General features: G+C 40.8%; 1 protein-coding gene across 3 annotated transcripts; it reads left to right on the top strand.

Moving 5' to 3' along the window:
• The first annotated feature begins 765 nt into the window (after positions 1-765).
• On the top strand, positions 766-12,290 carry LOC135504051 (cyclin-T1-like). 3 transcript variants are annotated; one of them, XM_064922310.1, is made up of 9 exons: positions 766-966; positions 2,343-2,424; positions 2,566-2,694; positions 6,245-6,305; positions 7,024-7,086; positions 7,276-7,321; positions 7,553-7,716; positions 7,864-7,934; positions 8,042-12,290. In XM_064922310.1, the coding sequence occupies exons 1-9, from the start codon at positions 797-799 to the stop codon at positions 9,326-9,328; spliced, it is 2,073 nt and encodes a 690-aa protein (XP_064778382.1). In that variant the 5' UTR covers positions 766-796; the 3' UTR covers positions 9,329-12,290. The 3 variants fall into 3 exon arrangements, with proteins under 3 accessions (XP_064778382.1, XP_064778381.1, XP_064778383.1); XM_064922309.1 differs by having other exon boundaries at positions 7,267-7,321; XM_064922311.1 differs by lacking the exons at positions 766-966; positions 2,343-2,424 and having other exon boundaries at positions 2,607-2,694; positions 3,086-6,305; positions 7,267-7,321.
• Positions 12,291-12,556: the final 266 nt, after the last annotated feature.

The following is a 12,556-nucleotide window of genomic DNA, read 5'->3' as shown; positions in this document are numbered from 1 at the left end:
ACCCCGCCTTCTTTCCCTCTTGTCGCGCCTTCTGTATAAACGGCCACAGTTTCTCTCTGGCAGCCTGATCCTGCGGTATCAGAGCTTCTTTGATGCGGAGTTTCTTCTCGTCCAGAAACTTGTTCCCCTTGGCCATTTTCCATATGATGTCCCTGTAATGGCGCATAGTTAAGCGCAATATGATATTGCGAGGGGGTCCATCAGATCTTCGTTTCCCAAATCGATGTACCACATCAATCACGTCTCTTAGCCTGTCGTTGATGCATGGTGCCACTTTTCCCAGGATATTAATGACTACTTCTCTAATATCCTCTCCCTCTACCTCTTGTACACCTTGGATTTTCAGATTCCACCTGCGAGAGTACCTTTGAAGTTCATCTACATTCTCACACAGCCCCGGAGTTCTTCATAGGGGACATGGTCGTCTGACGTTCACAGCTCCTCCTCAATTGGTAGGCTGAATTATCCACTACCGAAGGGTGATTATTCCGCGTCTGTAAAAGCGACCAGACTACACCACACCTGCAATAATTCAAAACAGTCCCCAGACGAGGCGATATTCTGCATCCCTTGTCCAAACCAGGAATATGTTATAGATTAACTCACCCTTGTCTGCTGATTGTAGGCCCTTCGCACTTACTTTTCTGTCAGGCCATGGATACCAGAGAGGTTTCGTTTATTTGCCACAGATGTTTAGAAATTATGTTTAGGGACACATGGCATATTTATGCCATCCACACCATTAACGTCAGTTCCTGTGACGTACCACGAGTCTAAAAAAATTGTCCTTCTCAGAATGGCGGCTTCGTTCCCTTCTCCTTCTGGAACAAACAACAAATGGTACTTCACCCGAGAACAGATCGAGAATAGCCCATCTCGTCGTGTGGGGCTTGATCCAGACAAGGAATTATCCTACAGACAGCAAGCCGCGAACCTTCTACAGGACATGGGACAGCGACTCAATGTGTATCTTTTGTCGAACCGGGGACGATTTGTGCCTGCTAACGGCTAGCTATAGAGATTGATGCCGGTTTGGCGGCATGGCTAGTTGCTATCTTATATGGATACTGTATTCATGTTAGCCTATTTATTCATCTGTGGTGTGTACAGACTGGCGTAGTTAATAGCTATTTGTAACAAGCAGCTCAGACTTACTGATGTGACTCGCGAGTGCCAGGGAATTGGGTTCTATTAGCACAACTAGATAGTTAGCCTAGACAGTTAGCTAACGTTTAGTGTAGGCCTCTGCGGCCTAGGCTTCCTGTGGAGAACAAAAGCCGAGCCGGGGCCATTTGACAGTTATTTATTATAAACGGGGTTCAGGTGTATTAAACACGTTCTTATATTTTGATAAAAGCATTGGTTTTGTTGGCCATAGTGTTAGGGTGATATCAAAGATATGTGGCGCTGTTATGGGAGCTAAGCTGGCAGTCTTTATCTGCTATTATGAGTGGCTAGCTAGCTAGCTAGCGAGTAGGCTAAAAACATCCTGGGGCAAGCGAACGTTAACTGGCGTTTACGACATAATATAAATGGTATTGGTGAGAGGTCCAATGCTGCAATGTGATAGAAATTCCTCTGTGTATTAAAGCTTGTTAGTTTCTTATTTCTAATACCATGTCATTGGCTTCTTCGTGGCCACTTATTAATTACTTCCTTAACTACAACAAACTTTGACCCAGAATGCCAAACTGGTCTCAGCATGTATTATTCTGTTACTAAAGCCAATAAGCATAATTTAGTATGATATGTTACATTTCGTATGGTATGTATTAATTTGTTAATGTGCATCATCCATTTTGTATATGTTACTAAATACAATTCTTAGCTAGAATTCGTAACATATTGCACGTTTTGCTATGTGGCTTACATTAGCTAGCTCACTAATGTTAGGTTTACGTTTAGGAGTTAGCTAACCCTTCCCATAGCCCTTTAACCGAACATAAAAAGTAGTTAAAGTTGCTAATTAGCTAAAATGCTGACGTTGTCCGTGATGCGATTCGAACTCGCAACCTTTGGGTTGCTAGACATTTGCGTTTTTACCTCACCCATCCACCCCAACCATACCAAATGTAACATGCTAAATGGATTGCCTCGGATTTACATACAAACTCTGAGACCAGGTTGAGAATGCTGTTCTAGCCAGCTAGTATGTTGTTCTAGCTAGCCAGTTATGTCCTACTATGTACCACCAGTCAACATTAGGAGTGTAGTTACAGTAGATCACTTAGCTACACCCACAACTAGCTAGTTTTGTTGAAAATAAGTTGGTAGCTGCTGTTACATAACGTTAAATCTCACTGAGATATCATATGTTATAATCCTTAACCCTTATGCATCAGGTCCCAGCTAACAATTAATACTGCTATTGTGTATATGCACCGATTCTACATGATCCAGTCCTTCACCAGGTTCCACAGAAATGTAAGTACTTTTGCACTCTCAGCCTCCCTTGCACAATTGTGTCTTGTAAAGTTAATTAAATCTGTTGTGAAATGCATAATGTGTAGCACTAACAAGACACCAGTTTTGAACAAAATGTACTATTTTTTTTTTTACCCCTAGGTCATAGCTCCAGCGACACTGTTCCTGGCTGCAAAGGTTGAGGAACAGCCCCGCAAGTTGGAGCATGTTATCAAGGTCACCCATGCATGCCTCAACCCACAGGATCCTTCACCAGACGTCCGTTGTGATGTAAGTGTCCATGGTCTGACCACTCCACTTCAAACTCACTATGACACTTGCAGTGTGATCCTCTGACCACAAACTGATTGAGTGTAGATCCAGTGTTCTCTTATCTTTTTTGGTATTTTTAAAGACCCAAAGTACGTACTTTTGTGTCAATATGCATGATGGTAGTTGCATCATAACTGTTTGACATGGATTTCTCCGCTTGCAGGCTGTTGGTGTTATATGAAACAATTTTTAAAAATTATTTAGATATTGCTTTATTTGATACAAGTTCTTGCAAGAAACAGAGCAATAACATTTAATGCAACTTGACTTTAAAGTTCTTGATAACATTTGAAGTGGTCTTGATATCTTTTGTGACAAAGACATAGCTCCAATGCATTCTCTTTCACAGGTTGTGAAAGAGGGTGTTGATATTCTCCACACACTCACCATCTTCCTTTCAGACGGGGAGATCTGTAAACAGTTCTGTCCATACCAGGGGTTGTAACCAAAATTATTTTGTTCTGAACTGCCTTTTTTTTTTTTTGTCTCAGCAAAATAAAGTTCTGACTGGTTTGAACCCCACAAAAGTGCTGGTTTATATACCTTTCTGTTCCTTTTTTAACCTGTGAAATGAATTTTAAAAAACCTATCTTATTCAATTTCTTCACCAATCAGTGCAGATTGAGCAGACCAGCTAGTTCTTTACATGCATGATGGACAGACAAGTGTAGCCTATGATGCAAATGCGACTGAAATTTTGCGGGAGTGGTGGAGGCTTGACGTGCTGGGCATCTTGTTATGCATAATCTGAATTAGGTCCACAGAGTAATACTTAACTTCTAAGTGATCCCTTCCCGCTCAGATCCCGATAACGGGATTGATTTGTCAACATCCAGTGAAATTGCAGCGCTCCAAATTTAAAAACAGAAATACTCATAATAAAAATTAACAAAACATACATGTATAATACATCAAAATAAAGCTTAACTTCTTGTTAACCAAGACGCAGTGTCAGATATCAAAAAGGCTTTATGGCAAAAGCAGACCATGCTTTGGACATTTCAACCAGCCAGGTGCGACACAAAACTCAGAAATAACGATATAATTCATGCCTTACCTTTGAAGATCTTCTTCTGTTGGCACTCAAATGTCCCAGAAACATCAAATTGTCATTTTGTTTGATAAATTCCTTCTTTATACCCCAAAAATGTCCATTCATTTGGCACACTTGATTCAGAAAATACACCTGTTCCAACTCGCCCAAGTATCTAATAAGTTACCTGTAAACTTGGTCCAAACATTTCAAACAACGTTCCTAATCCAAATTTAGGTATCGTAAAACGTAAATAATCTATACAATTTAACACAGAATAAACTGTTCAATACCGGATGAAAACAAAGTGAAGCGCGCACCAAAAGACGAGAGTCCACCTGGAGTGACACATGGAAAGAACAGGGCTACTTCTTAATTTCTCAAAAGAAAAACAACCCATTTCTAAAGACTTGACATCTAGTGGAAGCCATAGGAACTGCAACTAGATTCCTATTAAAAAGGGCTTACCATAGAAAACTAATGGAAAACAGATTGACCTCAAAAAAACATTTCCCTGGGTGGATTGTGTTTGGGGTTTTGCCGGCCAAATCAGTTCTGCTATACTCACAGACATTATTCAAACAGTTTTAGAAACTTCAGAGTGTTTTCTATCCAAATCTACTAATAATATGCATATCCTAGCTTCTGGGCCTGAGTAGCAGGCAGTTTACTTTGTGCACACTTTTCATCCGGATGTGTAAATACTGGCCCCTATACCTAAGGTTAACCTTTCTGGTAAGGGGGTTCCGCCAGCGGAACACCTGGCCTAAAGCCAGTGAAATTACAGGGCGCCAAATTCAAACAAATCTGATTAACATTCCTCAAACATACAAGTATTATACACCATTTTAAAGAATCCAAACAGTGTCCGATTTCAAAAAGACTTTACGGCGAACCACACCATATGATTATTAGGACAGTGCCTAGCCACAAAAAACCATAGACATTTTCCAGCCAAGGAGAGGTGTCACAAAAGTGAGAAAGCGTTAAAATTAATCACTAACCTTTGATCTTCATCTGGTGGCACTCCCAGGACTCGATGTTACACAAATGTTTGTTTTGTTCGATAAGGTTCATCTTTATGTCCAAAAACCTCAATTGAAATTGACGCGTTATGTTCAGAAATGCGTCGTCTCAAACAAACATCCGGTGAAATTGCAGAGAGCCACATCAAATTACAGAAATACCTCATTTTTGTCCGCGCATTTAGTTCAGTAATCCAAATGCACAAAGTCCAGACGAAAAGTCATAAAAGTTCCATTAAAGTTTGTAGAAACATGTCAAACAATGTTTCTAATCAATCCTTGGGGTGTTATCATAAATATTCATTAATGTTTCAACCAGACAATACTGTTTTCATTAGAAAGGAAAGGGAAAGAACGTCCGTGATAAACAACTCATGGCTTTCAGCTGAGCCACTTGCTTTGAGTGGTCTTATTCTCTCCCCTTACACAACAGAAGCCTGAAACAACTTCTAAAGACTGTTGACATCTACTGGAAGCTTTAGGAAGTGCAATCTGACCGCACAGACACTGGATATTTGATAGGCATTCACTTGAAAACTACAAACCTCAGAATTCCCACTTCCTGGTTGGATTGTTCTCAGGTTTTCGCTTGCCATATGAGTTGTGTTATACTCAGACATTATTTTAACAGTTTTGGAAACTTTAGTGTTTTCTATCCAAATCTACTAATTATATGCATATTCTAGCTTCTGGGCCTGAGTAACAGGCAGTACTCTGGGCATGCTTTTCATCCAAACTTCCCAATGCTGCCCCCTTTCCCAATCCATCAAGGTAACTAGGCCTATAGTATCCTTAACTAACATTGGAAAAACATGTATCCATTCTTCTCTCGCCAATTACAAATCTATCTCCCTATCTTCTGAATAATGCTTCTAACGTCGGTACCGTAGCCTATGCTTCAGAGGGGGAAGGGCAGGTAACCGGCACAGGCAAAGATTTTTAGGTTGCAAACAGACACCGGAATAAGTTTGAGTGACCCAGTGAGGGCGTTGCATGGACGTTTTGTTGGGACTAGGAAAAAAGTGCCTGGAACATAAAATAGTGTTATTAACTGGTTCCCATGCTTTTAAAATAATGGTTTTGTTCCGGAACAGTGGATCATTTTCATTCCAGGTTCTATTTCCGTTCCTTAAATGCCATTGTTTTCGGTTCTGTTCCCTTAACCGGATCCAACCCCTGATCCATACTCACTGCTTTGATCTGTAGAAATTTTAAAGCTATCCTGCGCTTTGGGGTTTTCCTTTTTCTCAATCTTACCTTTACCATCATGCTCCTTTTAAGTGCTTAAATTGTTATTACAAAGTAAGAAATTGGGTGTTCTGAGGCAGTTGTACCTCCTTGAAGGTAAGACTGCGTAAAGGGAAAGCAAGAGGTGTGAGTGAGACATGAGGGGTGAGAGAATGCCTCCTAGTGAGTAATGCCTGTCTCCTGCCTGTCCTCTCAACCTCAGGCTTACCTGCAACAAGCCCAAGACCTGGTCATTCTTGAGAGCATTATACTCCAGACCCTGGGTAAGTTGGGATGGACAAATGAATGGGGTCTTTGATTTCATCCCAAAATAGAGAGATGTGATGCTTGCCTACTGATAATATTAACCTCTTTGTTCTTGTCTACAGCAGTCTTTGAGTAGCAGCCCATTCCATTGGAAGGTCACATCTAGTCTTCCATGCTCACTTTATCAATACTGTCTTGCATTTTCGGTTCCCCGCTGTTTTCGTCATTAACTTTACAGCGCAGCACTTTCTTTGACCTTTTCCTCTTGACTTTAAGCCATTCTTTTGAGTCACGTAATTGTTGTGATGGAAGATATGTTGGTTTTAATCACATTAGATATAATGAATTTAGTACAGTATTGATAGAATTTGGATGGCACAGTAAAATGCCCATTCACCACCTATAACCCTTGTCTCAATGACTGGCGAAAATGTTAATGCTAAACCTCTAATTCTCAACTCACTCATTTACATTTGTCTTATACAGGGCCTGTCATCTGAAGATCTAAAGCAGTGCATTCATTCACTATTTACTGTAGTTTCATAAGACTTTGGTTTTCAGGGAATTATTTTAATGCACAGTGAGAATACTGAAAATTCAGTAACTATTGAGCTGAAGCTATTTTGACTTAACACCCTCAGGTTCCCATAAATCAGGATAGAAGATTCTAGAGTGTTCTTAGAAATTCTGTTGCTCATGAAACCTTTTGTCTCCACTCTACCCCCTTCATTACAGCTTTTGAAATCACCATTGACCACCCACATACTCATGTTGTCAAGTGCACCCAGCTCGTCAGAGGTAAGAATCAACAAACCCCCTTTCTAGGCTACTGGTGAAGTTTGAGAACCCTAGTACTTTTACAAATAGCATAAATGGTTCTTACCTATTTAAATGTATTGAGTATTTTTATTGCATGTATTTAATGGCATTATTTTGAACGCAGCAGGTTTTAATTTTATTTTCTTGTTTCTCGTGTTGTTGTCCCAGCGAGTAAGGATTTGGCCCAGACCTCATACTTCATGGCTACCAACAGGTATGCTGTTCACTCTGTGTTCAACTTTGAGCTCTACATTTGTCAATTCAATACAAATGCAATGCAACATTGTCTAAACTGAAAAAGGAGATGTTCTTATGACCTGTATTAGAATGAAATCACCACCCATTGATGAGATGTACAGTCCTTTTTCATTGTATTCTGGAACTGAATCGGTTTCTTCTCCCTCCCCCCTTGGATTGTTGATCTGGGACTCAACCTGCTGTGTAGCCTACACCTGACCACATTCTGCCTGCAGTACAGCCCACCCATAGTGGCCTGCGTCTGCATCCACCTGGCTTGCAAGTGGTCCAACTGGGAGATCCCTGTCTCCACAGACGGCAAGCACTGGTGGGAGTATGTGGACAATACTGTCACCCTTGAGCTGCTGGATGGTATGTTTGAATTTCATTTTGTTGGATATGATGATATAACGCGATAAACAACTCATGGCTTTTTTTGCTTTGAGATGTACTGCAGATGTTGGTTATATTGTAAGGAAGTGAATTGCAGAGCCCCTTGTAATACTTTGTTACCCACAGAGCTCACTCACGACTTCCTACAGATCTTGGAGAAGACACCAAGCCGATTAAAACGCATTCGCAACTGGAAAGTAAGTTGTAGTTTAACATACTTGCACTGATTTTAAATTCTCATAGCTCCATTTCATTCAAGGTATTTCCTTATATTGTTCCTTAACGCAATGGCCCCTTGTCCCAGGCGGCAGGTCAGACAGTGAAGGGAGGGAAGTCTAAGGTGCCAGAGGACGGGGACCAGACAGATTGTATGATGAGCATGATCTCCATGTCGTCCTCTGAGACAACGCTGGCCAGCCTCTCCAACCCTTCCTCTTCATCCATGGCTCCCATACTACTGGAGCTCAAGTCGACCCTGGGCAGTGGTTCCGACCAGCCCAACCATGTCGAGCTGCACGCCCCAGCCAAGGTGTCACTGAGTGAGTACCGGGCCAAGCACGCTGATGTCCTGGCTGCTCAGAAGAGGAAGCTGGAGAACATGGAGGCCAGCGTGAAGAGGGAGTATGCCTCGGCAGCCCAAGCTCTGATAGGCCAACATCAGAGGAAGGAGAAGTACCACCGTGATCAGCCGCAGTCCAGCTCCCACCATTCCAGCTTAGCCTCCTCTGACCTCAGCAGCCCCTCGCCCATCATCCTCAAGATCCCCCTGGAAAAGGAGAGGGGCGAGCGCAGCTCCCTGAAGATGCGCCTCCCTCTGGGGACTGGGGGAGGAGGGGGGCACAGTGGAGGAGGGAACAGAGGAGCCGGAGGAGAACAGGACATCAAAGTGAGAATCCGGGTGCCTGAGAAAGTACGCAGTGCAGGCTCGGGAGAGGAGGGGGGCAAGAGTAGGGAGGGCAAGCATCGAGATCGCTCCCACCACCACCATCACCACCACCACCATCATTCATCGTCGTCTTTGAGTGGTGCTTCCGTCTCTTCGTCCTCGTCACATAAACACTCAGCCAGTGCTGCTGGAGCTGCAGGAGGAAGTGGTAGCAAAAAGACCCCCAGTGACTCATCTAGAATGAGCTCCTCTTCCTCTGCTTCTCGAAAGAGGACACACTCCACTGAGTCCCAGGGATCCCACCCCTCCAAAGTCTCTAAGTCCTCCAGGAACTCAGCCTACCAGCTACCTGCTCTGTTAGCTGCCTCCAGTGCACACTCCCTGGGGGCGCAAACTGCTGAGATCCTCCCATCCCTGGGTCTCCCCTCCCTCCACCAGGGAAACTTCTCTCACTCCAAGGGGGACAAGACTGACACTAACGGACACAATGCAGGCGGGGGAAGCCAGTCAAATGAGTACCAGGACACATTTGAGATGCTGAACTCTTTACTGAGTGCTCAGGGGGTCCAACCTGCTCAGCCTCCCATGTTTGACTACCGGTCTCAGTACGGGGAGTACAGATACAGTGGAGGGTCGAGGGGGGGCTCTCGACCGCCACCCCTGCCTGCTGAACCTCCACCCCCGCTACCCCCTTTACCCAAATGATCCCTGATGAAGGGGTGAGTTACTGACAGTATCTGTAGACGCCTCCACATCCTTCCATAAGACATTTGCACTGTGACTTTGGGTCCCTTTATGTGTTTGAAGGAATCATGTTGTGGTTTTCAACTTGACAGCAAAGAAATGTACTTCCAATACATACTTATCAGTGATGCATGTACAGAAGTTTCTCCCTTGTTACATCATCATATCCAATACATCTGTGGGGCAATAACAGGTGTGAAAGAAAACAAAATGAATTTATTTATAAAAAAATGTAAATACTATTTTTGATGTTATTCATTTTTGTATTGTGATATGAACTCAAATCCAATTTAATGGAATGACTGGACCTGATACTTTAAACATGGCTGTTTAAGTCATTTTGAATGCACAGAAGAAGAAACAAACTTGTCTGCTTCACTTCTTAAATTGTGTATGTCTCGCTAACAATTAGTATTTTTCAGAATGTTTTTAAATGTACTATTTATTATTAGTGTTGAATGCAATTAGAACATTTTGCCAACTGCCTCCCATGCGCTTTCTCCTGTGTCCTGTTGAACTGAATGATAGTTGAGTGCTCCTTACACAAGTCTATTTGAGAATGCATGTCTTCAAAGCCATCGTTTGAAATGTTTTTGTTTAAAAAGTAGTCACTGAATCAGACCCCCCCCCCCATTTTGTCTATTATAGTACATTTTTTCCCCTCTGCATTATTTGCAACACTTTATATGTTAATTATGTAAAATGAGTGGACAAAATATTTTCACATTTAGTTAAAAGTTGCAAAGAATACTTAAAATTTAAAGGAACATTTCAGTTTTTCTACTTCATATTCATCTCTAGCACCACCCCTGCATCAACATGTGAAAATTGTGTTTTTTTTTGTAGTAAGAAATAGTCATATAAGTGTTACCAATGAGTATGCAATGCCAACTCGTATTTGGTTTAAATCCAATGGTGCATATTAGGAAAACTTATCTTCCTCTCTTTTAAATTTTAAATGTATTTTTTTTACTAAACATAAATGTGCCATTTTCACATGTTGATTTTGGGTAGATGCTGGACATGACAAATATGAAGTTGACTTTAAAAATATATTTTTTTATTTGAAGGCTTGTATTTTAGATTCTAGATTTGAATGTGTTGCAGTCATTGTTTTAAATGGTTGTAAAATGTTAGTCATAATACTCAAATAATTACACTAACGTACAGAGTTTATACTACAGTACTTATCTACATATTCCTACACATTTTGATAATGGACTGATTTTTGTCTTAGTGCTTTGAACAGAATTCATAGTGTTGCTTCCACTACTGTTTTAACGATAACTGATGTCCTCACTCGTACATTTTGAATGCAACTGAAATTGTATTTTTGTGAGATTTTGATAAGGTGCATAATCATTTGTCTATATTATTTAGATAATTTGTTTTTCTGGTTTCCTGCCACACCATATGGTTGCTTGTGGCAATCACACCATGTGGTTGCTTGTGGCAATCACACATGCTCAACTGAGGGACTTTTTAGAGGTTTTAACATAACATCTCCGGTACCACTGTGTCAACCATCACTGTATACATTTAATTTCAGTGAGAATGACCTGTTCAATTAAGATAATCTTTCCCTTCATGTTCCAGACTTGCTGTTTGTCATGCTTATGAACAAACTGGTATAGTCTTTCTCCTTAAATCATGTTTAAAATTGTATGATAGTGGAAATGGGCTTGAACTTAGCTCTGACATGTTTCAGACTGTTTAACAGAACTCTTTGTTCAATGGATGGGGGTTAGCTGACAACGTCACAAAAACGATGCACATGTTTCAATGGGGCAGAAGTCTGTGTGTTGTGATTCTGGATGGCCAGATGGCTAGAACCAATACAAGAAGCTGCTCATTTCAGTTTTCTTGTTCTTGATACCATGTCTTGTTTTTAGGTGTTTTGACTGATGTCACATCTTTGCAAATATGGCTAAACTTCACAGGCTAGCTAACCAACAACTGTAACAATGTATTTGAGAGACAAATGCTCATTGTGCAAATGTATTTATGTTTTCAATAAACATTGGAGACTAAATATAGTTTACATGTCAACAATTTAAGCCAACACTCTGTTTTGCCCCATAGTTGTGCACACATTGGTTGGTTGTTAAGCAACAAAAGCAATCTATAAGCTGCCAATGGACAATTAATCAGCTAGAAATCATGTAACACAGCTGTGGCATACTGATTTGATGTGGTATTTCGCTATTGATTGGTTTTGTATATAATGGAAAGAGTTGACATTATGGGAGCTGTTTCCTAGTACTTTAACTGATGCATTAAGGGAACAGGTGTACGGTTCTACAGTCTGCTCAGTTTCTACAGTACTTGAGCCCAACCATTGATTCTTGTCACTCAGGTAAGCCTTTATGATGATATATGAAGAGAAACACATGGATATACTTTAAAATGCACTGAATCTCTATCCCAGCAAGATTGTAATCACAGATTTTGTATTGTTAAAACTGAGGAAATTGTATTTTGTATTACCAAGAGCATTATGCTTCCATTCTGTGTTTTATATTATAAGATAAGACACACTATCGTACTATATTTAGTTAAGGATCGACTGGGACTGATACATGGATAACTGTATGCAGTCTGTCTTGTGTGAATGCTTGTTGAACATGAATGACTACAAAATAACACTGATATGAAAATAGGAAGACATGCAACAAAGTGCAAAGTCACTGCTACTCATCTACTTCATAAACTTTTCCAAAAGTTGTATCAGTTTGTACCTATTGTCACATCTTGTTAATGTTGTCATGGTACCACAAACTCAGGTCTGGAATAGGAATGTTTGGGCTATCTTTTGTTTAAAATGTATCTAAAAGTCTGCATTGTTTTGTTGTGAACACGGTTATTTTTTAAAAATGTGTTTGATATAATCCCATGTCAATAAATGTTTGAAGAAAAAACCCTTTCTAAATGTTATTGTGTATCTTATCATGCAACAAACTTGGTTTTACAGACATTACACTGAGGGGGGTGCAACTCAATATTAGGAATACGTTCCTAATGTTTAGTATATTTAGGCAATATGGTCCGAGGGGGTGTGGTGGGTTGTTCTTAGGCTAGATGTATTGAATATCTCCGCTTGCTCAGATGTGGGTTCTCTAACTTGACAGAGGTATTTCAAACAATCGTGTATGTCACACCCACAAGTCTACACCAATCAAAACTCAAATG

Source organism: Oncorhynchus masou, chromosome 18 (genome assembly GCF_036934945.1).
Source record: "Oncorhynchus masou masou isolate Uvic2021 chromosome 18, UVic_Omas_1.1, whole genome shotgun sequence".
NCBI classification, from domain to species: Eukaryota; Metazoa; Chordata; class Actinopteri; order Salmoniformes; family Salmonidae; genus Oncorhynchus; species Oncorhynchus masou.
This window is presented reverse-complemented; position numbering and strand designations above follow the sequence as displayed.